The following is a 26,376-nucleotide window of genomic DNA, read 5'->3' as shown; positions in this document are numbered from 1 at the left end:
GAGGGATTCTAATAGGTTTCATAATCGAGAGGTAGAGTTGAGGCAAGAAATTGAAGACGTGTTAAAGTATGAGGAGCTATTGTGGTTTCAAAAGTCTCGTTCAAATTAGCTAATGAAGAGGGATAGAAATATGAAGTATTATCATAGTCGCACGCTTGCTAGATGCAAAAAAAAAAAAAAAAAAAAACAAGATTGAGGGTCTTAAAGTTGAGGGCAAAATGTGGTGTTTTAATGTTGATATATTGGAACAACAGTGGTAAATTTTTTCAAGAATCTTTACTTTTTAGATTCTTTTGTTAGTGGCAGCTTTCCATGTAGAGGGAAATTTATTGAATTGTTATTATTTGAGAAATAAACTCTTTAGCTTCTAGTTTTGATGGAGGAGGTTTGGAGTGTTGTGTTCGAAATGGCTTCACTTAAAGCACCAAAGGTGGACGGGTTTTATGCTAAGTTCTACCAAGCGCAGTGGGGTACTATTGGGTCTTTGGTTTATTCTTTGGTAAGGTAGGTGATGGAGGGATGTCCTTTGGATACTAGAATCAACAAGACCTTACTTGTTTTATTGCCTAATGTTTAAGGGCTGGAAACGTAATGACCCAAATTTTATCGATACCGGAAAAGTATATTTTCGGGTCTTTATTTCTAAAAAGTGGATTCGTAAATATTTATTTAAAAATATTTTCGAAGTTAAGTGAATAGTCAATTAAAGCTTAATTAGGAGAATTTAGCTTAATTAAGAATAATTAAGTATAAGGATTAAATTGAATAAATAATAAAAGTTTAATTATAGAATAAAGAAAAGTGAAGGGACTAAATAGGAAATAAGCCAAAAGGGGTGACAAATGTATGGTTAAAATAAGTTAAATGTGTACAAATATAAATGGTACAATGTATTATACATGTGTATTTACTTAATATATAAGTAAAATAATAATAATTAAAGTATATTATATTAATATAATATTATAAAGTAATTAAAATAAAAGAAATAAAGAAAAAGGAAAAAGAAGGTCACGAATGAAGCAGGGAAAGAAAGAAAGAAAAAGAAAGGAAAAATTAGGGCTTTGAGGTTTCAAGCTTAATTGGTAAGTTAATTTGATCCCTTTTCTTGCAATTTTGATGTTTATGGAATCCTAGAGAAGAGTACTACATGAATTATATCCAAAGTTAGGAAGTTAATAAATTTTTATGTGTTGATTAAGTTGAACAAATTAAAGAATTATGAGTTTTATTGCTAGGAATTTAAGTTAGAAGTGGGGAAAAGATTAAATTATAAAAAGAAAGTTAAGTTTTGACATAGTAAGGACTAAGTTGAAAGAAATTCAGAATTTAAGTTTTATGTTGAATATGAAATGTTGGAATTTATTTTAAGCAAGTATAAAGATGAAAACTTAAGTTAATTTTGAAGAAAAAGAATGGTATGGTGTAAGGACTAAATTGGAATTTATGGAAAAGTTACATAGAAATCTTAAGAATGTGATGTTAATGACTTTGAATGAATGTAAATTTTTCCATAGCTAATGTAGCGCCAAAATGTCATCGAAGACGGGGAAAGAGAAAGTGGACAAGGATATCGAGTAAACTCGAGAATTACGGTTTGTATTTCTATAAATCGAATCTAATAATTATTTGTTGAATTTATTATTTATATGAATGATAAGTATTATTATTATTATTATTATTATTATTATTATTATTATTATGGTGGTATTGAATTGAATAAAATTTATGAATTATTAGTGATTATTGATATTGAATAGAATATGTGAATATTGAGTGGAAAATTGAAAAATGTATATTGCATTGAAATTGATTTGCATGTGGATTGATATAGAAAAATGTATTAAATTGAATTGAAATTAAATTACAAATGAAATTGAAAATTTGAAAGTTTACTAAAATCCCTATTAACTGTATCAGGTTAGTCGGATATAGTTGGCATGTCATAGGATTGGAAGTGTTCAGGGATATTCCGACTGTGTGTCGATAAGACACTATATGTGTCGACTCATCGTGGATCTGCTTTGATTCGTTCCAAAGAGGTACTCCGTGCGACTATTCTTATATCGTTCAATTTGTTCCGATGAGGTACTTTGTGTACCGCCATCTTATCAATTATTATTATTCATATTCTTTATTACCCTTACGGTGTATTCTAGCTTTGGCCGATGAAACACTGTAAACTATCCCCGGTGTGTGGGTTGGATCCGCGTATCCGTCCAGGTCCAAGTCATGTTAATAGGGGTAATGAAAAGTATTAAAGACTGTCTGCTACTGAATAATTGACTGTTATAGAATAAACGACTGATACTGAATAAATGAATATTACTGATTAACCGATTATTATTGTTGACTGACTGGTACTGAGCGATAAAGATCAATTGGTTGTTACCAAAGAATATTTACTGTTATTGAAATGAGATAGTACAGAATATTGAAAGAAAGGTGAATAATCAAGGATATCAAAGAATGAATGTTATTAATTTATTATTTATTGACTGTTATGTCTAAAAAGACTGCTTGATTGCATGACAGATGAAGATTACTGTATAGTAATGAAAGTATATTGAAGACCGATTAATAAGGTTTTAAAGCTAAATAATGTAGAGTAAATGGTTGAAGTATTAAGATTCTAAAGTAATGATTAAAGTTTAAGAATACATGAATGTTGACTGCCAATGAAAGTAAATGTTATATTAATTGTTGAATGATGAAATGAAAGGTACAAATGGACAATGAAGGTAGACCGATTCAAATGGTAAGGTTTATATGTTATGAAATTAAGTTAAATGACTGAAGTATAGAGACTATGAAGTTAAAGTTTAAAGCTCAAATGTATATATGAATGACGAGTATTATTATTTAATGATTTACAAGTTTACTATGATTATTATATGACTTAAGTAAATGTTAAATTTCTTACACTATTCAGTAATTCTGTTTATAGAAATACCATTGAGTTCATACTTAGCGTACGGTTTGTTTCCGTGCGCAGGTTAGGTTAAAAACAGATCGTCAAATCAGCATCTTAAGCCGATCCCGAACTCAAAAAGGTAAAGCATGTTAATTATCGGTAGTGGCATGTACCTAGGATGTCTTAAGTGTGTCATATTGAATCGTGATTGTAATAGTGAAATAAGTAAATTGATAATTGATAATGATACATGATAAGTGTTTAAAATTAAGTATTGGGTAGTATATAAAATGCGTTTGGAGTGGTTTAGTATTGGTATTTGTATTGGTTGTGGATTGAAATTTATTAAACTTTACAGGATTGTTAAATTTTTTTAAAATACAAGGTTCATTTTGAGTTCACATAGTTTGTCACATGGGCATGTGCCTTGGTTGCCACGGCCGTGTCTTAAAGTCAGTTTAGTACACAAGTAGACCACACAGACGTGTTCTGTGACTGTGTTAAAAAGTCAGTGTTGCGCACGGGCTGAGGACACGTGCGTGTCCCAAGCCACACAGGCATGTTAATTTAGCCATACAAGCGTGTGGTACTGTTCATAAAAAAATTGTAAGAAAAATTTTCTAAGCCTCCGATCGAACCCCGATTGGATTTAAATGTATATAGTAAACACTGTGGGCCTTTTAAGGATTTAATAAGATTCATATCAAGTAACATTACTCAAATATTTCTGTTTCAAGTGTTAAAGGATGTAAAGACCGGTAATGCTCTGTAATCCTATTCTGGTGACGAGACGGGGTTAGGGGGTGTTACAAGAAAGGATCACACAATTTAGACCAATAAGTCTATGTACAGTTCTATATAAAATTATTATGAAGACAATTGCTAAGAGGTTACGTCCGCTGATGGTTAAGCCTGTCAAATAGAACCAGGCAAGCTTTGTGATGGGTAGGAATATTGCGTATAACATTGTCATAGCTCAAGAAACAATTCATTCTATGAGGAATTTTAGAGGTCGTAAATATGGGATAGTGTTGAAATTGACCTTAAAAAGGCATGTGATTGTATCAGTTGGGATTTTTTAAGGGACACACTCTATAAGGCAGGATTACTGGTGCTGTTAGTCATTGTTTTCTTGAACTGTGTCTCGTCTTCTTCATTTCAAACGCCATGGAATGGTGCAGTAACAGGTGAGTTTACTCCATCATGGGGTATTCGACAGGAAGACCCTCTATCACCTTATCTGTTTGTGTTGTACATAGAGAGTTAAGGAGGCGGTGAGTTAAGAGAAGTGAAAACCATTGCTACTTTCTAGGAAAGGCCTGACATTGTCACATTTATTTTTTACAGACGATTTAATGTTATTTTGCTAGGCTTTACCAGAACAACATGAGAATATTATGGAGGTTTTAGACACTTTCTGTTATTATTCGGAACAATAAGTGAATAGAAATAAGTCTTAAATTTTCTTCTCACCAAATGTACCAATTGAAATGGTTGTTAATATCTATAGGATGGTGGGATTTGTTTGAGTTGAGGATCTCAGAACGTATCTTGGGATGCCGCTTATTCATAAGAAAGTTTGAGTTAATACGTTTGACTTCGTGGTTAGTAAAGTCTGAAATAGACTGAATGGTTGGGAATCGAAAAGTTGTTGTTAGCTGGTAGAATAACTTCAACTAAATCGGTCCTCCTCTCGATCCCAAATTATTTCAAGGCTACCATCCATAATCCTATCTCTGTTTGTAGGGTTATTGAAAAACTAGCTCATAATTTTATTTGGAGTCCACTTGTGAAGCAAGGAAATCGACTTATTAAGTTGGGTTGAATGTTGTCAATCGATGGATGTTGTTGGTCTTGGTTTACGAATTCTGATTACTTAAAATAATATTTTTTATGAAGTTAGGTTTTTAGTTGCTCACTAGGACTGATGCTCTATAGGTACAAATTGTGAGAAATAAGTATAATGGTTGTAGGATCCTTCCTAATAGTATTGCAAAGAGCAATTGTTCTGTTTTATGAAAGTCGTTATCAAGGATATAGACAGATATGATTAATAATCTCTATTGAGCTATAGGGAATGGGTGCCTTATAAACTTTTGGAATGACAATTGGATTTGTCCGGCAGGTCTACTCAGGAGTTACTTTAGAGGCTTGGATCGACCAAATGACACTCTACGTGTTTGTGATGTTGTGGATAGGAATGGTAACTGGGATGTGTTTTAGTTAGGGAGCTTTTTGCTGGATCACATTGTTATATAGATAGCTGCTATTTTGCCACTTTAGTTTGATGCGAGTCCTTATTGACTTGCTTGGAGATAGTGTCAAAAAATAGCTTTTCATCAGTAGAGATGTACATATGTAACAGCCCAATTTTGGGCTTATTTAGAATGGTGGTTTTGAGACCACCAATCCAAATTCAAAGAAATGATTTTATTATTATTTTAGAGTTATAGCATGTTTATATTAGTGCATGAAAAATTTGGTGAAGTAATTTTAGCGATTTCATGCTTAATTACGAAAAAGGACTAAATCGCATATAGTGCAAAAGTCATGATTTGATAGCTAAGGGTGTTAAATTGCCATAAACTTAAATTAGGGGTCTTTAAAGGGGAATTAGACCCTTTAGAGAGGCTTGGCCGGCCATAAGACAAAGAAAATAAAATAGTCAAAGTGTTAGGTATTTGATGACCTAATGTGTGATCAAATAATACCCTAAAGCCTAGCCTTCATCTTTTTCATTCATCCTTTTTTCTTGACCAAAAATATCAGTCATAGGAGGGTCTTGGAAGCTTGAAAAATTTCAGCCACTTAATCTCTCTACAAGTAAGTGGTTTTGATGACTTTTCTTGATAATTTTTTTTATTTTTGGAACCCTTGTAGCATGAGCTTTCAAATGAAGGGACTATTTTGAAAAATGGTTGAAAATTCTAGGGTTTTACCATGAGTGTGTTCATATTGCTTTCTGAAATTTTATGGAAGAAAATGAATCATGGTTGTGAAATAAACAACTTTTGTGAAGGGACTTCTCATGAAAGCTCTAATAGGACCATTTTGTAAAGTTTGTAAAATAGATAATAATGTTGTGAAATATTGGAAATTTTGGGTTTTCATAAGAGTAATAACTGGTTGGTTAGGCTTGGTTAAGGAGAAAATATGATAAAAATCGAGTTTCGGGTCTAGGGTAAAATGGTCATTTTGTGAAAGTCTAGGGCCAAAATAGTCACTTTGCCCCATTATACATTGTTGAGTACCTGGATTGATAAAACAATTAAATTTGTGAATTTTTATCATTATAGATCAAGAATTAAAAAATCCGAACCTAGACCGGGGGAAGGCCAAGCAAGTAGACTAAAACCGACTAATCGCCTACATTTTGTAATCCAAGGTAAGTTGTGTGTAAATAATGCAACTATATTGTTATCATGTATGAATGAATGAATTTTAATAGCATAAATTATTTGATTGTGGAAATGACTAAGCATGATGAGAATTGAAGTAGTAGAACTCTTGGTTGAGCCTTAGGAATCTTCGGATATTCATGCCATGACACTTGGGGTCATTTGTATGCTAGTGTAAGACATGTCTGGGACATGCATCAGCCACAGTATGAGAGCCAGTGTAAGACATGTCTGGGACATGCATCAGCCCCCAGATATTTAAGCCAGTGTAAGACATGTCTGGGACATGCATCGGCATTGAGTCGAGAGCTAGTGTAAGACATGCCTAGGACATGCATCGGCCTCGCGAGATGCAAGCTAGTGTAAGACCTGTTTGGGACATGGCGTCAGCTTGTTGTGTGTCAGTGTAAGACCTGTCTGGGACATGGCATCGACATTGATAGATGAGAGCCAGTGTAAGACCATGTCTGGGACATGGTGTAAGCATCTTAGCCCATGTTAGGGCTATTCAGTATCCGGTAGTATTCCAAATGGTTTAACAAAAGGTTTATGATTTATATCGAAATGAGAAAAGTTATGATCATGTGATGAGTGTTACATGTACCTAATTGAAATGTATAAGATATGGGCTCAATATATGCAATATAAGTTGTATTGGATGGTGATGAGTAAGTTGTATTTACGTCTATTTATGGTATTCATGAATAAGCTATAAAAGGTTATGAGCATATTGCTTTATGATAAGTAGTTGTTGTTTATTTTCATGCAAATTACTAAGATTTATGCTTACTCCCTCTCCTTTCCATTTTCTTATAGTGCCGCCTAATTAGCTCGAGGATCATCGAACGGCGAAGGCATCAATCATACCATCATCCAAAGCACTTGGTATAGTTAGAGCTTTTATTTTGATTATGACATGTATAGGGCCTTGACTTTTGAGTTTTGTGTCACTATTAACTGGCCAAATGTGTTGCCCCAATCTAATATTTGATTTATTTTGTATAAGGCCATGGAAAATGGCTAATATTGAAAGTCATTATATGAATGCAAGCTAGTCTTTCATGAATGTGAAATTGTTGGCATGGTTGAATTTATGAAATGTATGTAGGCCTTAGCTATGGTTGTTTGGTTGAGAAATCATATTAAGTTAGATTTTAATATGTTGGTTGGTGTTAGATTGTGTTACAGGGTGGCAAAGGCTTGGTAGATAGCCTTATATTGTTTATACGGGTAAACTTATAGCCGTGTGTCTAGGCCGTGTGTGACACACGGTCAGCCCTATGAGCGTGTTATTCGGTTGTGTGTCCCTTGTACGTAAAATTTGCAAGTTAGTATGCATGGTAGTAAACACATAGGCAGAGACACGACCGTGTGGAGGACACAGCCTCTGGCCACGGGCATATGGCTTGGCCATGTACCCCTTATTGGATACTGACATTAGAAACAGAATGTCAAGGTTTTTAGACACGGGCTAAGACACGGGCATGTCATGACCGTATGAGGGATACAGACAATAGAAACGGGCGTGTGTCAGGACGTGTGAAAACCCCTGTAGGTTCGAATTTAAAATTTAAGTCATACGGCCATGGGACACGGGCGTGTCCGTAGATGCTTAGGTCGTATGTGTCATACGGGCCATCAGCACGGCCATGTTATAATAATCATACAAGCGTGTTGCCCTTCCACACGGGCGTGTGCCCTGTTTCAATGGTCATTTTTATTAAGTCGATTTAAGGACCCGAATTGGTTCGATTGACTTCTAATGAATTTTTGAGGCCTCATAGGCCTTGGTGACTTGGAAACATTTAAATGCATGTGTTTAAGTTTAGTAATGCCTCGTATTACATCCCAACGTAGGGAACGGGTCTAGGGTGTTACATTTAGTGGTATTAGAGCTATGGTTTAGTCGATTGTAGTACTAACCTAGCGAGTACGAGTTTAGCTATACATGCCATAACTCTATATTGATAGTGTGACGACTCCTGACGAGATAAATTGTGTTTTTATTTATATAGTAAATGTATCTTGACGTACCTATGACGGATGATATGGAGAGTAATGCACCGGCTTCTGTTGAAGGGACCGCGCCAGTAGATAGTGGGCCTGTGACACTGAGTCAGGGTGGAGGGGCTAGAGAAGCTTACCTCCACATGATGGACGCTTGGTACACAGAGTTTGTTCGTGCAAATCCGAACACTCCACCTCTCCCACCTCTGATTCCTCAGTATGCCCCCGTAGCTCCGCAAGGAGTAGATATGGTTAGAAAAGAGAAACCCCTGGTAGATAAAATACGAAAGCAAGAGACCAAGGAATTTCGGGCTAATATTGATGTTGGCCCAGAAATAGGAGAGTGTTGGTTGGAAAATACCATTAGGGTATTTGATGAGCTATCGTGCATGCCTAAGGAGTGTGTGAAGTGCACAGTGTCACTTCTACGAGACTCGACCTACCAATTGTGGAATACTCTCGTTTCCATTACACCGAGAGAGAGGATAACTTGAGAATTCTTCTTGGAAGAGTTTCGAAAGAAGTACATTAGTCAGAGGTTTATAGACCAGAAAAGGAAAGAATTTTTAGAACTGAAGCAAGGCCGTAGGACGGTGACGGAGTATGAGCGTGAGTTTGTGAGACTTAGCAAATATGCACGAGAGCGCATATCTACAGAAACAATCATGTGCAAGAGGTTTGAAGATGGTCTGAAGAAAGATATTCGTCTATTAGTTGGCATCTTAGAATTGAGGGAATTTGTGGTGCTCGTGGAGAGAGCATGTAAGGCCGAGAAATTGGCCAAAGAGAAAAGAAAAGCTGACATCGAGTCCCGAGACTCAAGGAAAAGACAGATGGGGAAATCACAGCAGACCTCATCTAAGAGGTTGAGAGAGTTTTCTACCTGATCAAACGCTTCAGTGGGGTTCTTGAGCAAGAGCAAGAACAAACAACACAAGACGTCTAAAGCTCAAACCACTTCTATTGCTAGTGTTGGTAGTGCTTAGCCAAATAGGCCAGAGTTTTCATAATGTGGTAGACGTTATTTCAGCGAGTGCCGAGGGAATGAGAGGGGTTGCTTCAAATGTGGATCACTAGACCACTTCATCCAGAACTGTCCGGAGTTAGATGACAAAGAGAAAAAGTAAGATATGAGGGCGAATAGTGCTCCTTCAAGGGGTAGACCACAGAAGAACCCGGGTAGTGAGGCTAGCAGTAGATGTGCTCCTAGAGATTCAGCTGTGAGGTTCGAGGGCCGAGCACCTGCAAGAACTTATGCCATTTGCGCTCGCGAAGAGGTATCTTCACCATATGTGATTACAGGTACTTTTTCTCTTCACGATATTTTTGTTGTTACTTTAATTGATCCAGGGTCTACCCATTCTTATGTTTGCATGAAATTAGTACCCAGTATGAATATGCCAATCAAATCTACTAAATTTGTAGTAAAAGTGTCTAACCCGTTAGGCAAGCATGTGTTAGTTAGCCAAGTATGTAGAAATTATCTCTTGACAATTAAGGGTCATAGTTTTCCGGCTAACCTCATGTTGTTGTCGTTTGATGAATTCGATGTAATCCTTGGAATGGATTGGCTAACTTCTCATAGTGTTGTAGTGGACTGTGGAAGGAAATCTATTGAGTTGAAATGTGAAGACGGGAATGTTCTTCAGGTTGAACCAGATGAATCGGATAACTCACCTATAGTGATATCGTCTATGACTGTGGAGAGATATTTGAAAAAAATGGTGTAAAGCTTATCTCGCTTTTGTAATGAACACTCGAGCATCTGAATTGAAGATCGAATCAGTGCCAGAAGTATGTGAGTTTACAGATGTATTTCCAGAGGAATTACCCAGACTGCCTCCATTGAAGGAAGTTGAATTTGGAATTGAGTTAGTCCCTAGTACGGTACCCATTCGATTGCTCCGTGTAGGATGGCTCCTACGGATTTGAAGGTTCAACTACAAGAGTTAACTGACAAGGGATTTGCGAGACCAAGTTTTTCTTCGTGGGGTGCCCCAGTGGTATTTGTGAAGAAAAAGGATGGATCGATGAGATTGTGCATAGACTACCGACAGCTCAACAAAGTGACTGTGAAGAACAAGTATCCCTTGCCAAGGATCAATGATTTGTTCGATCAGTTGAAGGGAGCCACCATGTTTTCTAAGATCGACTTAAGGTTTGGCTACTACCAGCTAAGGGTTAAGGAGCAAGATGTACCAAAAACCGCATTTAGGATGAGGTATGCGCACCATGAGTTTCTTGTTATGCCCTTTGGTTTAACGAATGCCCCTGTGGTGTTTATGGATTTAATGAACCATATTTTTCGACCGTACTTAGATAAGTTCGTTGTCGTTTTTATCGACAACATATTGATTTATTCGTGTGATGAGAATGAGCACGCGAAGCATTTCAGAACAGTTCTACAAACCTTGAGAGATAGGTAGTTATACGTCAAGTTCACTAAGAGTGAATTTTGGCTACGAGAAGTCAGATTCTTGGGACACATTGTGTCGGGTGACGAGATCAGAGTTGACCCGAGTAAGATCTCGGTTATCGTTGAGTGGAAATCACCAAGGAATGTAACAGAGGTTCGAAGCTTTCTAGGCTTAGTTGGGTACTACAGATGATTTGTTAAAAGATTCTCGATGATAGCTACTCCGATGACAAGGTTGTTACAGAAGGATGTCAAGTTTGAATGGACAGAGAAGTGCCAACAGAGTTTCGAGAAACTAAAGGCTTTGTTGATCAAAGCCACAGTTTAAGTGCAACCGGAATTGGGAAAAGAGTCTGTGGTGTATAGTGATGCATCCCTGAATGGGTTAGGTTGTGTGCTTATGCAAGAAGGCAAGGTAATAGCCTATGCCTCGAGACAGCTAAAGCCACATGAGAAGAATTACCCGACCCAAGATTTGGAGCTAGCAGCCATCGTGTTCACTTAAAAATTTGGAGACACCATTTGTATGGCAAGAGATGCCGAGTGCTCACCGACCATAAAAGCCTCAAGTATTTGATGACTTAGAAAGAGTTGAATTTACGGCAACGAAGGTGGCTAGAGCTGATAAAGGATTACGAGTTGGTGATTGACTACCATCTCAGAAAGGCTAATATAGTAGCCGATGCATTGAATAGGAAATTATTGTTTGCCTTGAAGGTTATGAATACTCAGTTGACCATGGTTCATGATGGCTTGATTCTAGCCTAGATGAGAGCTAGACCTACGTTCCTTCAAGAGATTTGTGAAGCTCAGAAAGGCGATAGGGACCTGCAAGCTAAAATGGCTTAGTGTGAGACGAGAAATGAATTAGAGTTTAGTATTGGTACCGACGGTTGTATGGTGTACCAAGACAGAGTTTGTGTACCCAAGGATAATGAGCTTATTCAGAGGATTTTGTGAGAGACACATAGTGGTTGCTTGTCTATCCATCCGGGTAGTGTAAAAATGTATAATAACTTGAAGAAAATGTACTGGTGGTCGGGGATGAAAAGAGACATTTCTGAGTTTGTTTCTAAGTGTTTAGCTTGTCAACAAGTGAAAGCCGAACACCAAGTACTCTTAGGTTTACTTCAACCTGTGATGGTTCTCGAGTGGAAATAGGACGGAGTAACCATGGATTTTGTGTTAGGGTTGCCTTTGACACCAAGGAAAAAAGGATTTAGTTTGGGTAGTTGTTGATAGACTTACTAAGTCGGTACATTTTATACCAGTGCGTACTGACTATTCCCTTGAGAAATTAGTCGATCTATATGTTTCTGAGATCGTGAGACTTCATGGAGTGCCCTTGTTGATTATTTCGGATAGAGATCTGAGGTTTACCTTGCAATTTTGGAAAAAGTTGCAAGAGGCATTGGGAACAAAACTAAATTTTAGCACGGCTTTTCACCTACAAATCGACGGTCAGTCAGAAAGAGTAATTTAGATATTAGAAGACATGTTACGGTGTTATGTTCTCGAGTTTTAAGGCAGTTGGGAAAGGTATTTACCACTGGTCGAATTCGCCTACAACAATAGTTATTAGTCAAGTCTAAAAATGGCGCCTTATGAGGCTTTGTATGGATAGAAGTGTCGAACACCCTTGTATTGGACCAAGCTGAGAGAGAACAAAATACACCGGGTTGATTTAGTTAAAGAGATTGAAGAGAAAGTTAAGGTGATTCACGGCTGTTTGAAGGCCACTTCGGATAGACAGAAATCCTACGCGGATTTAAAACGGAAAGAGATCGAGTTTCAAGTCGGGGATAAGGTGTTTTTAAAGGTATCCCCGTAAAGAAAAGTCCTCAGATTCGGTAGAAAGGGCAAGCTGAGTCCTCGTTTCATAAGACCTTATGAGATTATCGAGAGAGTAGGGCTTGTTGCCTACCGATTGGCTTTACCCTCAGAGTTGGAAAAGATTCACGACGTGTTTCATGTGTCCATGTTACATCGATATAGATCGGATCCTTCACATGTGATCACGCCAACAGAGGTTAAGATTAGCTCAAACATGACTTATGGAGAAGAGCCGGTTAAGATTTTGGCTCGGGAGGTCAAACAATTGTGGAATAAAAGTATAGCACTCGTAAAAGTTTTGTGGAATAGACATGGGGTCGAGGAAGCTACATAGGAACTCGAGGAGACCATGAGAGACCAATACTATTTACCGATAAGATTTTCGGGGACGAAAATCCCTAAGGGGAGAGAATTGTAACAGCCCAATTTTAAGCTCAATCGGAATGGTGGTTTTGAGACCACCAATTTGAAGTCAAATAACTTATTTTATTATTATTTTAGAGTTATAGCATGTTTATATTAGTGCATGAAAAATTTGGTGAAGTAATTTTAGCAATTTCATACTTAATTATTAAAAAGGACTAAATCACATATAGTGCAAAAGTCATGATTTGATAGCTAAGGGTGTTAAATTGCCATGAAACTTAAATTGGGGATCTTTAAAGGGCAATTAGACCCTTTAGAGAGGCTTGGCCAGCCGTGAGACAAAGAAAATAAAATACTCAAAGTGTTAGGTATTTAATGACCTAATGTGTGATCAAATAATACCCTAAAGCCTAGCCTTCATCTTTTTCATTCATCCTTTCTTCTTGACCAAAACTATCAACCATAGGAGGGTTTTGGAAGCTTGAAAAATTTCAGCCACTTAATCTCTCTACAAGTAAGTGGTTTTGATGACTTTTCTTGATAATTTTTTTTATTTTTGGAACCCTTGTAGCATGAGCTTTCAAATGATGTGACTATTTTGCAAAAATGGTTGAAAAGTCTAGGGTTTTACCATACGTGTGCTCATATTGTTTTCTAAAATTTTATGGAAGAATATGAATCATGGTTGTGAAATAAACAATTTTTGTGAAGGGACTTCTCATGAAAGCCCTATTAGGACTATTTTGTAAAGTTTGTAAAATAGATAATAATGTTATGAAATATTGGAAATTTGGGGTTGTCATAAGAGTAATAAATGGTCGGTTAGGCTTGGTTAAGGAGAAAATGTGATAAAAATCGAGTTTCAATTTAGGGTAAAATGGTCATTTTGTAAAAGTCTAGGGGCAAAATGGTCATTTTTCCCTATTATACATTGTTGAGTACCTAGATTGATAAAATGATTAAATTTGTGAATTTTTATCATTATAAATTAAGAATTACAAAATCCGAACCTAGGCCGAGGGAAGGCCAAGCAAATAGACTAAAACCAACTAGTCGCCTACATTTTGTAATTTGAGGTAAGTTGTATGTAAATAATGCAACTATATTGTTATCATTTATGAATGAATGAATTTTTATAGCATATATTATTTGATTGTAGAAATGACTAAGCATGATGAGAATTGAAGTAGTAGAACTTTCAGTTGAGCCTTAGGAATTTTCGGATATTCATGCCATGACACTTAGGTCATTTGTATGCTAGTGTAAGACAGGTCTGGGACATGCATCGACTTCGAGATATTTAAGCCAGTGTAAGACATGTCTGAGACATGCATCGGCATTGAGTCGAGAGCTAGTGTAAGACATGCCTGGGACATGCATCGGCCTCGCGAGATACAAGCTAGTGTAAGACCTGGCTGGGACATGGCATCAACATTGACAGATGAGAGCTAGTGTAAAACCATGTCTGGGACATGGCGTCAGCATCTTAACCCATGTTAGGGCTATTGAGTATCCGGTAGTATTCCAAATGGTTTAACAAAAGGTTTATGATTTATGTCGAAATGAAAAAAGTTATGATCATGTGATGAGTGGTACATGTACCTAATTGAAATGTATGAGATATGGGTCAATGTATGCAATATGAGTTGTATTGGATGGTGATGAGTAAGTTGTATTTACATCTATTTATGGTATTCATGAATAAGCTATAAAAGGTTATGAGCATATTGCTTTATGATAAGTAGTTATTGTTTATTTTCTTGCAACAAAGCTTTATGCTTGCTCCCTCTCTTTTCCATTTTCTTATAGTGCCGTTTAATTAGCTTGAGGATCATCGGACGATGGAGGCATCGATCACACTATCATCCGAAGTACTTGGTATAGTTAGAGCTTTTATTTTGATTATGGTATGTATAGGACCTTGAATTTTGAGTTTTGTGTCACTGTTAATTGGCCAAATGTGCTGCCCCGATCTAATATTTGATTTATTTTGTATAAGGCCATGGAAAATGGCTAATATTGAAAGTCATTATATGAATGCAAGCTAGTCTTTCATGAATGTGAAATTGTTGGCATGGATTTGTGAAATGTATGTAGGCCTTAGCTATGGTTGTTTGGTCGAGAAACCATATTAAGTTAGATTTTGATATGTTGGTTGGTGTTAGATTGTGTTACAGGGTGGAAAAGGCTTGGTAGATAGCCTTATATTGTCCATACGGGTAGACACACAGTCGTATGTCTAGGCCGTGTGTGACACACGGTCAGTCCCATGGGCGTGTTATTCTGTCGTGTGTCCCCTGCATGTAAAATTTGCAAGTCAGTATGCATGGTAGTAAACACACGGGCGAAGACACAACCGTGTGGAGGACACGGCCTCTGGCCACGGGCATGTGCTTTGGCCGTGTACCCCTTATTGGATGCTGACATTAGAAACAGAATGTCAAGGTTTTTAGACACGGGTAATGGAAACGGGCGTGTGTCAGGCCGTGTGAAAACCCCTATGGGTTCGAATTTAGAATTTAATTCGTACGGGCATGGGACACGGGTGTGTCCCTAGATGCTTAGACTGTGTGTGCATACGGGCCATCAGCACGGCCATGTTATAATGACCACACGAGCGTGTTTCCCTTCCACACAGACATGTGTCCTGTTTCAAGGGTCATTTTTATTAAGTAGGTTTAAGAACTCGAGTTGGTTTCGAATGGCTTCCAATGAATGTTTGAAGCTTCGTAGGCCCATATTAAGGAGTTTTAACAAATTTCGAAAAAGTTTTAAATTTGATCAAGTCTTGCTAACTCGAAAATGTTTAAATGCATGTGTTTAAGTTTAGAAACTCCTCGTATTTCGTCCGTGCTACACATATGTATTCATCAACATGGGTCTACTGTGAGCTCAAATGTTTGGAAGTTGATCTAGAAGTTAAAGGCACCTCAAGGGGTTAGGGTATTCATATGGATCATGTGGAGGAATAGACTTTTAACTAATGTGGAGCACATAAGGAGGCATATGTAGAATGAAAGCCAATGCCCGAAATGTTGTAATGTTTATAAATCAAAGATCCATGCCATTCGTGATTTCTTTTTTCCTAAGTATGTTTGGCGATCAGTTGTGCCATCTCAATCATGGGTAAGTTTTTTTGGCTATGCCTATGAATGATTGTATGTTATGGTATTTAGAGAATGTTGGGGATTATGGTAGTCAAGTGGTTGAATGGTGTAATTTGTTTCCTATAATGTGATGGTTGTTATGGAAGAATTGGAATACAATTTTGTTTTCAAATTACCATAGTAACTCCGAGGAAATTATTGATAAGGGCATCAGTTTGGCAAGAAATTATGCGAGAATGTCTTATCCTGTGTTTCAGTATAGTCCTATGGTTACTGTTGCACATTGGTCAATGCTGTCTAGAGGCTGGATTAAACTGAACACAAATGTAGCAATTTCACCAAATGGATCTTATGTCGAGATTAGGGGACTATTTAAAGATGTTGATGTCAATTGGCTCTGGTGATACTCAAGGTTGCTAGGTAAGGAAACAATTTTTAAGATTGAAACGAGAGCTATTTCGGAGGGGCTTCGTTTAGCATGGGAGAAGGGGGTTCGTCAATTAAAAGTTGAAAGTGATAATCCTCTTTGGATAGAAACGATTGTTGAGGGAGGTGCAGCTAGTAGTCAGATAATGAAATTACGTGGGATTCATCAAATAGTGTGTCAAGGGTGGAAAGTTTGTTTTTGCCATGTTCCAAGAAATCACAATGTTGTCACTGATCATATGTCAAAGGTTATGGCAACAATATTCACTGAGATCCAAGTTTTTGAGGTCTCACCCTATTCCATGCGAGATTTAGTTCAAGCAGATTATTTTAGATTTACAAGGGCGAATGAGTCTATTCATTAGTTTTGCTTAATGTTATTTTATTTTACTGAAAAAAATTGCAATTTAAAAGCTTAATATATAGTTTAGCCCATGAACTTGACAATTTTTCTCATATTGGCCCCTAAATTTAATTTTTTGAGTCATATTGGTCTTTAAGGTTGACATATGTTATACAAGTTGGTCCATACATTGACAGTATTTTTTTTTAAGAATTTGTTGATGTGAACAAGCATGAGGAAGACACGTGGAGAAATAAGGGGATGACACGTAGATTCATTTTTAACCATTCTTTAAAAAATTTAAAAAACCTTAAATTTTGAAAAATAAAATAAAACTTTTATAAAATATATAAGAAATATATAAATTATAAAACTTCAATAAAAGAATATATATATATATATATAAATTGAAAATAAAATAAAAATAAAATTTTAGTTAAAAATTCAAAAAATATTAAATATGTTTAAAAATAAAAAATTCGTCAAATTTTAGTAATTACAAAAATTGAAAAACTAAAAAAATTAATTAAAAATATAAAATAAATAAATTTGGTTAAATTCAAAATTGATTGGTTGACTTTGGTCAACACCCTATTAGCATCGGTCAAAGTTTGTCAAGCCGAGTTATCTTTGGTCAATACCAAATCAATTTTTATTTTTCTAAATTTCTAAAAAAATTGACTTTTTTATTTTTGTTTATTTTAAATTTTATCTGTTATGTACTTTTAGATTTTAAAAATATTTTTATTTTTTAAAGTTAAAATTTTAAAGAGTGAGCTTTTAAATGTTAACTTTTAACTTAATTTTTATTTCTTTTTTATTTTTTATTTATTCAATTTTAATTTTTATAATATATAATATCTCTTAAAAATTTTAAAAATAATTCCAATTTTTTAAAAAATTTAAGATTTTTAAATTATTTTAAGAATGATTAAATATAAATCCAGATGTCATCCCCTCATTTCTCTAGTATCACCCCATAGTTGTCAACATCAACAAATTCTTGAAAAATAAATTGTGTTAGTGTGAGGATGCCAACTTTAGGGATCAATATGATCTAAAACTAAGTTTAGGGGTCAATATGAAAAAAGTTACTAAGTTTAGGAGCTAATCTTTATATTAAGCCTTAGAAATAAACCAACAGTGTTAATCATAGGAGCTGATTTATGTAACGGATGCTAACTTTAGGGACAAATGTGATCCAAAAAAAATTTAGGAGCCAATTTGAGAAAAATTAAATCTATATATTAAACCTAATTTAAACTTATTAATATATATAATATGAACTATTGGCATGTGAATATATAAATATAACAAATAATTCCTTAAAGAAAAACAAATAATATTAAAGTTAAGCTTCAAGCTCAAACAATACTTTAGGTTTCTATTTGATAAATAATTTTATTTTTATTTTCATAATAAATTATATTAAATAAGGTTTAATTATGCATTCTATTTCTATAATTTATAAAAATTAAGAAATTAACTCTATTAAGAATTAATTTCAATTAAGAATTAATTTTATTAAGAATTAATTTCTATTAAGAATTAATTTTATAATAAATTATATTAAATAAGGTTTAATTATGCATTCTATTTCTATAATTTATAAAAATTAAGAAATTAATTCTATCTATTTTAATTTATCAGAATCTGGTGATTGTACTTTTATCAAAATTAAAAATTAATTCTATAATTTGTAAATAAATAAAGTTGAATTGTTGATTATTGTTAATTTATTACATATAAATTAATAAATTATTAATTTTAGATCAATGATAAAATTAATAATATTATCTAATTAAACTAAGTTAAAAAAACTAAATAAATATAAAATGCCAATTACAAAATGAAAAAGATTTTATTTAATAAAATAGTAGAGTGAAGATATTTTATTATCAATGATGAAAATGAAAGAGGAATAAAAGGTCAGGGGATGAACGCCACAGTTAGAGCATAAGATAAGCGACAACGGAGCCGTGCTGGTTCAACCCCACCATACAGTTGGCGGGACATCCAACTAACTCTTTAATTAATTTCTCAATTAATTAATTTAATTAAACATTCTTTCCCCTTCTTTAATACCCATTTAATCTTTTAACCTTTTCCTTTGATTTAATTCCTAAGGAGAAAAGGGTTGAGAAAGAAAAAAAAGGGTTGTTTGAGATTTTGGTTTTGAAAAAAAAAAAAAAAACAGATATGAGGGAGGTGATTAGTATCCATATTGGTCAAGCTGGAATTCAGGTCGGAAATTCCTGTTGGGAGCTTTATTGTCTTGAACATGGAATTCAACCCGATGGGATGATGCCTAGGTTAGTATTCTATACATGTATGTGTATATGCATGTGTTGGTATTATTATGTATGTTTTTGCGTGTATCATCATCATCATCATCGTTGTGTGTTGACTGAGAATTGTTGAGTTTTTAAGAACTGGGTTTCTTTTTTAGTTGGTGTTTTTCCTTTTGGGAAAGTTTTTAGGAAATGGGTTTATTTGTTTTGAGTTGAAGTAAATGGTATTCAATTTGGGTGTGGAATAAATTGTTTGTAATGTTTATGATTGCCTGAAATACTGCCAATATGATATTGGGTCATTGACTTGAAAAACTTAAGAGGGATAGGATCATTATGTTGAATTTTATATAATGAAATCCAAATGATTTCCCATAATGCTTTTTCAATCCATATCCTTTTTTCTTTACTCTTTATGGTATGATTTAGTTGTAGCAAATGTTTATTTTACTTGGTATAAGTTTCATATGTGAGATTAACTTAGAATGAGTGTAATAAATGGATCGCTAATCATGTTCCTGTTTGCTTGCAGTGACACCACGGTAGGTGCTTGCCACGATGCTTTTAATACCTTCTTTAGCGAGACTGGGTCGGGCAAGCATGTACCAAGGGCTATATTTGTTGATCTAGAGCCCACTGTCATTGATGAAGTTAGAACCGGGACTTATAGACAACTGTTTCATCCGGAGCAACTTATTTCCGGAAAGGAAGATGCTGCTAATAACTTTGCTAGAGGACATTATACTGGTACAACCATCTCTTCATCTTCCCAAATACAGCATTTTTATTACCTCTCATCACTGGCCTGTACCTCTTTTCTGGTGCTTTACATGCTGCAGTTGGTAGGGAGATTGTGGATCTTTGCCTTGACCGAGTGAGAAAATTGGCTGATAACTGCACTGGTCTACAAGGATTTTTGGTATTTAATGCTGTTGGCGGTGGAACTGGTTCGGGTTTGGGCTCATTGCTTTTGGAGCGCTTGTCAGTAGATTATGGAAAGAAGTCAAAGCTTGGGTTTACTATCTACCCTTCTCCTCAGGTTTCATTGAAGACTTCAAGTAGTTGCAGCTCAAACCTCATTTCAGAACTATTATGTACACCATTCACTGACATTTTGTTCCTCAATTGTGCAGGTTTCTACTGCAGTTGTGGAACCTTACAATAGCGTGCTCTCAACACATTCTCTCCTTGAACACACAGATGTTTCTGTGCTTCTTGACAATGAAGCTATATACGATATCTGCAGGAGATCCTTGGACATCGAAAGGCCAACTTATACCAACTTGAATCGCTTGATATCCCAAATTATCTCTTCTTTGACCACTTCATTGAGGTTTGATGGCGCCATAAATGTGGACATTACGGAGTTTCAGACTAACCTTGTGCCTTATCCTCGTATCCATTTCATGCTTTCATCTTATGCCCCAGTAATCTCAGCTGCAAAAGCTTACCATGAGCATATATCTGTTCCTGAGATCACAAGTGTCGTCTTTGAACCCTCAAGCATGATGGCCAAATGCGACCCGAGACATGGGAAATACATGGCATGCTGTTTAATGTACCGTGGGGATGTTGTACCGAAGGACGTAAATGCCGCTGTTGCTACCATCAAAACTAAGCGGGCAGTTCAGTTTGTAGACTGGTTAGTATCCAACTCTTGACATTTGAATTCCAGAAATAATGTATAAACAATCTGACTAATATGAATATTACGTAGAGTTTGCCAAGGAGGAAACATCAATTCAGCCTTCAGTTTGTTACTAGACTGATTGCGATACATCTTTTCTTTCAGGTGCCCTACCGGTTTCAAGTGCGGCATCAACTATCAGCCACCAACGGTGGTACCAGGGGGTGATCTTGCTAAAGTACAACGTGCAGTGTGTATGATCAGCAATAACACCGCTGTGGCCGAGGTTTTTGCTCGAATCGACCACAAATTTGATCTCATGTATGCCAAGAGAGCATTCGTTCACTGGTATGTAGGTGAAGGAATGGAGGAAGGTGAATTCTCGGAAGCCCGTGAAGATCTTGCTGCTCTAGAGAAAGACTACGAGGAAGTTGGGGCTGAAGGTGTTGAAGACGAAGAAGAACCGGAAGATTACTAGATCTGTATTTTGAAAAAGCACAGGCTAATGATTCCCCACGTTCCTCATCTGATTTTACTTCATCAGCTATTTATATTATTCCAAGTTTGTCAAAGTACTTTTAACTCTTGAATTTCTAACATTTGTGTGCTTTGGCTTTGCATTTGAGTGGTTCTAATGTGTAGTTTATGAAATGGGATGTTCTAATAAAGCTTCTACCTTGCGTCATATGACATGGAACTCAATTGAATCAGCAGCATTTTCCCATAAATCTATCTTCAACATATCTAGATATGGGTATAGGATATGATCTCTAAACATGAAAATTTTGGAGGTAAAAATTTGATCATATCTATCTCCACTCGTTCCCGAAGCCGTATAATATACACTCAATTTTTTAATCTGAATAATGTTGATTTAGATCACAGTGAAATTTGTTCTGAAGTAAAAAAAAAAAGAAGCTAATTTGGGTCTGTCCTTATCATCAGACTGTTTTATCTCAATTGGTTTAAACCTTAAAATATGCTGCCAAGGAGTTTGATTTTGTGGGTCATGGAAACAATTATTTATGGATGTTGACTTCAGTCCACTAAAAAGTAGAAATTAGAAAGGTATGACACCAAAAATATATATATATATATTTTAAATATTCATATTCTATATTTATGTTTTACATAAATATGTGATCGAGATTCGATTCTCGAATATATTTCATGATAGGCTGCTTATCTCTTTGAAGAATATTAATGACGAAAAAATTAATCATAATTGTATGATTATGAGTTCAGTGAATTTGATAATGCTAACAACTTTGGCTCCACTAATTTAGCATTGTTTGATTAATTCTACATTTATTTATTTGTTGGATTAATCGAGTTTACTGTTGATAAGAAAATCATAATTCCCTTTCTATCATTTATTTTTCTTTTACTCTTTTAATTATAACATGGACAGCATTCCACAAATAGACTAATACTATCGTGATTAACGCGAAACCCAAGGCTGTAAGCAATGCCTTGTGAAGGATCAAATATTTGATGATGAATAAGAAATATGATTATAGAGAAAGAAATTGGAAATATGAGGATTAATGGCATATTTAAATCACCATGATTGCTTAAACTTTGAATATCTTCACCTCTTTTACATATTTGGAGTATTTCTTTTTATCTACTCTATTGATTTTGTAAAGGTAATTATATTGGATTTTAAAGTCGGAGTTAAAACTCTTCTCTTTCAACTTTAAATTGAAATCGGGTATGGATCTCCTTACATCGATGAGCCCAACAATATTGTAAAGTGAAATAATTTAGTAGAGCAAAGAACATAAAGGGGGAAGATCCCACAAGTTTTCAGAAGAATCATGGACAGTTTCCATATATTCTTCAACTCCATTCATTGCATGAAGTGAAGCTGAAATCTGCCTTTCAACTTTCATGCTTTGGAACTCTGTTAACTCAGAACCAGTTTCTTCAGGTAAACCTGTGGTTTCTTGTGTATAAAGAAACCTATCAAACCCTAATTCAGAAGAGGTGTATGTAAAATCAGAATCAAACCCAGATTCCCTTCTCCAACTTCTCATATCAGGCTTATATGCATCATCAAACAACTGTGTATCTTGAACCCTTCCACTAACTGAAAGATTCCCATTGCTTAAACCACCATTAGAACTGCAACCACTACTGCTAGTGCTAGGACTAGGCATAGGGCTAAAACTAATGGTAGCACTTGTTGAGGGGGCTGCTGAGACAACAACACTTTGATGATGTTGTTGTTCACCTCCTTTCTTGCTATTAAGAAGATTCCGAATCCGACAAGCAAGAGGAGAATCCGAGGGCGCCTGAGTAATGAAGTTGGTCCGAGTATTGGAACCGTGGAGAAGGCAAGCGGCTTCGTCATAAGCTCGAGCAGCTTCTTCAGCAGTCTCAAAGGTACCAAGCCACATCCTAATCTTGTGTGTTGTGTTTTTGATTTCAGCCACCCATCTACCTGAAGGCCTTTGCCTCACACCTACAAACTTGTTAACCTTATTGTTGTTTCTTCCTTTGAATTTGGACCCTTTGCTAACACTAGGGTTGCTTGGCTTTGGCTGCAGTTTCAGCTGACTTTGTTGTTGGGACTGAATTTCCATGGAACTAATCGACAAAAAAAATGTAGGATTTACAGCGAGGGTGTAAAGTTTTACTTGAAATTGGACAAATAATCATGAAGAGGAACTGTCTATATTTATATATGTGAGTGAAAGGATGTCTGAGTTTTGTATATAATCAACTTGGCTAATTATATATATATTGACATCAAATCCATGTAATTTACTAAAATGCTATGTTGATGTTAATTAATATTATTTTATCGTGTATTATAATCCATGATTTATTTAATTTCACATTTGATGTATTAGTTATTTTAGAATAAGATTAGGGGACAAATTATCCCTCAAAAAGGGTGACTGACTCTTCAACCTTTGTTTTGACATAAACTAAAATGTCTTTTCTGCACCCCCACTTAAGATAGATGGATGATTCAACCATATAATAAAGAACATGGTTTAGGTGCGTTATTTGTCATTCTTATCACTTCATCCACATTTGGTCTAAATAATCAATTTATTCATAAATTATCAATCTTCAATATCAGATTCCACATCTATTGAATACTGTTTGTTGAAATTAATTATATAAATCAATTTTAAGTTCATCTTCAACGTTTTCTATTTTATAAAAACAACTTTTTATTTAATTTGTTCATCCTGTCAAATCACTTTAAAATAGATAAAAAAAAAAGTTAATTGTTAACTTTGCTGATCTATATGGCACAATAACAAATAATTAATTTTAAAAAAATTAATTAATTGCTGATATGGTATACATGTGGATACAAGATAGCAAAACTAACTGGCGTTAATTTTTCCTTCTATTTTAGGATAATTTGACAAACAATACAAATTTAAGGAATAAAATAAACAAAAATATCAAATAAGTTATTATGCCTTTTAAAATAATTAATATTTTGTTCCAAAATTAAATCTCAAATTACATATAAATTTAATTTAATGAGAATTTGATTAACCAAACTTTTAATCTTTCATACCATTAAAATTGTTGCCAAGCTACCATCATTCTATGTTTATTTATCACACATATCGAAATAATTAAATTTATTTATAATAAAAAATATATTTTATATTACATATTATGCTTAGGGGTGTAAATGAAAAGAACGTTTGATAAACTATTCATGAACCATTCATATAACGTTCATTTATTAAACTAAATAAATGAGTATGAACTAATTTTTATGTTCATTTAATAAGCGAACAAACACGATTCGTTTATGTTTTACAAACAAGCTTGTTTATAAGCTTGTTTATTGACTTGTTTATTTATTAATGATATTTTCTTATAAAAATTTCATTAGTATACATTAATAAAATAATCTTAGTTTTTATTTTTTATTTATAATATATATTTATATTTGACTATTTTATATCTAAAATATATATGTGTATATGTATTTATTTATTGTTTGTTTATTATTTATTAACATTGTTCGTTAGCATGTCTAATTATATGTCCATGAACATGTTCGTTTAATGTTTGTGAACATGTTCGATTAAGTTAAATGAACATGTTCGTGAAAATTAAATAAACAAACATAAACACACATAATTTTAAATAAACGAACAAAAATAAAAATTTAAAATTTTTAATGAATATAAACTAAACACAAATAAATTTAAAAATAAACAAACATAAACAAAAATTTATTCATTCAAACTCAGTTGATCCCAACATTTGAAGAGGACATGGCATTTGATAGACAACCTCAAATTTAGTCATTGTCCCCAATCCCTTTTAACCACGTCAACATAAATGAAGAAAGCCTCAAAGGCTGCCATGTGGAGGGCTGTAGAAAAGCCTCTAGAACATATATATTAACACAAAAAAGTAAGGTTAAAATATTCATTGCATAATTGGACCAAGTCTTTACCCAATCATGCACGTTCCCCTTGCTTTTCCTCTTTTTACTTCTTGATTAAGGTATATTTACTAGAAGTAGAATTATATTATTTTTTATTTAAAAATAGTAAGTTAATCTTTATAAATTAAATTTTAAAAATAAATTAATCTTTTCTATTAAAATTTTTATTTATTTGTGATATTAAAATTAACATAGTTAATGAAATAATAAAACAATAACACATAACGTACAAATGTATCTCATGTTCTCATGTTGATGTATATGAATCAATTTTTAACAACAGTTTAGATGATTTTTTTAAAAACTTACTCTTTATTCTAATATACATGGACTAATTTTTCTATTTATTAAGAAGAGATGATAAAATGTAATCTAACTATTAATACAATATAGCCTCTACAATACTTTTAACTTATTTTATTTAAAGACAAAAATATAGTATTAGCTTATCTAAATATTATTTTTTTAAAAGAAAACAATGTTGTTTCTCCATTTTAGTCTCTTTAAAATACGTATGGTTCAATGCTTATTTCAATGTAGAGGTTGATTGTGGAGTTAAAAATCTTAATATATGCTTCTAATCTGGATTTATATTTCTCGTCTATGCATTATACCTTTTAATTAGTAATTACAAAAAAAAAAATATTTTTTATTTTTATAAAATAATTTAATACTTATATTTAAATAGTTTAATAAATTGCATCGCTTTTAATTACATCACCCATTATTTATGAAATTAAAGAAATATTTCCTTTAAATTATATTTTATATTATTATGATGATATTTTTATTTTTTCATATTATCATACCATATTTAAATAAAATAATTAAAATTACAAATACAAAAATCAAACACATGTCCAATAATATTAAAATAGTAATATTACTTTATTTAACTTTAAACTTACAAATTTATAAGTACAAACTTCAAATTTACGTTGCTTTTAGTTTTCTTTCTTCTTAAAAAGTAATGGTGAGCAAAAGTTTATCCGAATTGACCTAATTCAGTTTTTTTATTCGGTTTAGTTGATTTTGATTTTAACTCAAGTGTGTTGGGCGGTTAACTCGTGTGATATCGGTTTGGTAACAGACTTTACATATAATATAATATAATATATTTGATTAAACCCAATATCATATGGCCCTTACTTACAAACCCAAACTCTTCAAAAGCCCAAAAACCCATTACCTAACCGGTCAATCCATGAAA

The 26,376-nt window shown here is 34.1% G+C and overlaps 2 protein-coding genes across 2 annotated transcripts; one reads left to right on the top strand and one right to left on the bottom strand.

Annotated features, from left to right (window-relative positions):
- The first annotated feature begins 18,697 nt into the window (after positions 1–18,697).
- On the top strand, positions 18,698–21,413 carry LOC108489444 (tubulin alpha-5 chain-like). Its single transcript, XM_017794000.2, has 5 exons — positions 18,698–19,122; positions 19,634–19,848; positions 19,941–20,140; positions 20,235–20,743; positions 20,894–21,413. The coding sequence occupies exons 1-5, from the start codon at positions 19,010–19,012 to the stop codon at positions 21,204–21,206; spliced, it is 1,350 nt and encodes a 449-aa protein (XP_017649489.2). The 5' UTR covers positions 18,698–19,009; the 3' UTR covers positions 21,207–21,413.
- Positions 21,414–22,211: 798 nt separating this feature from the next.
- Positions 22,212–23,402, bottom strand: LOC108488110 (ethylene-responsive transcription factor ERN1-like). Its single transcript, XM_017792416.2, has one exon. It carries the CDS (start codon positions 23,314–23,316, stop codon positions 22,495–22,497), a length of 822 nt encoding a protein of 273 aa, XP_017647905.1. The 5' UTR covers positions 23,317–23,402; the 3' UTR covers positions 22,212–22,494.
- Positions 23,403–26,376: the final 2,974 nt, after the last annotated feature.

This window comes from Gossypium arboreum, chromosome 13, assembly GCF_025698485.1.
Source record: "Gossypium arboreum isolate Shixiya-1 chromosome 13, ASM2569848v2, whole genome shotgun sequence".
Taxonomy (NCBI): domain Eukaryota; kingdom Viridiplantae; phylum Streptophyta; class Magnoliopsida; order Malvales; family Malvaceae; genus Gossypium; species Gossypium arboreum.
This window is presented reverse-complemented; position numbering and strand designations above follow the sequence as displayed.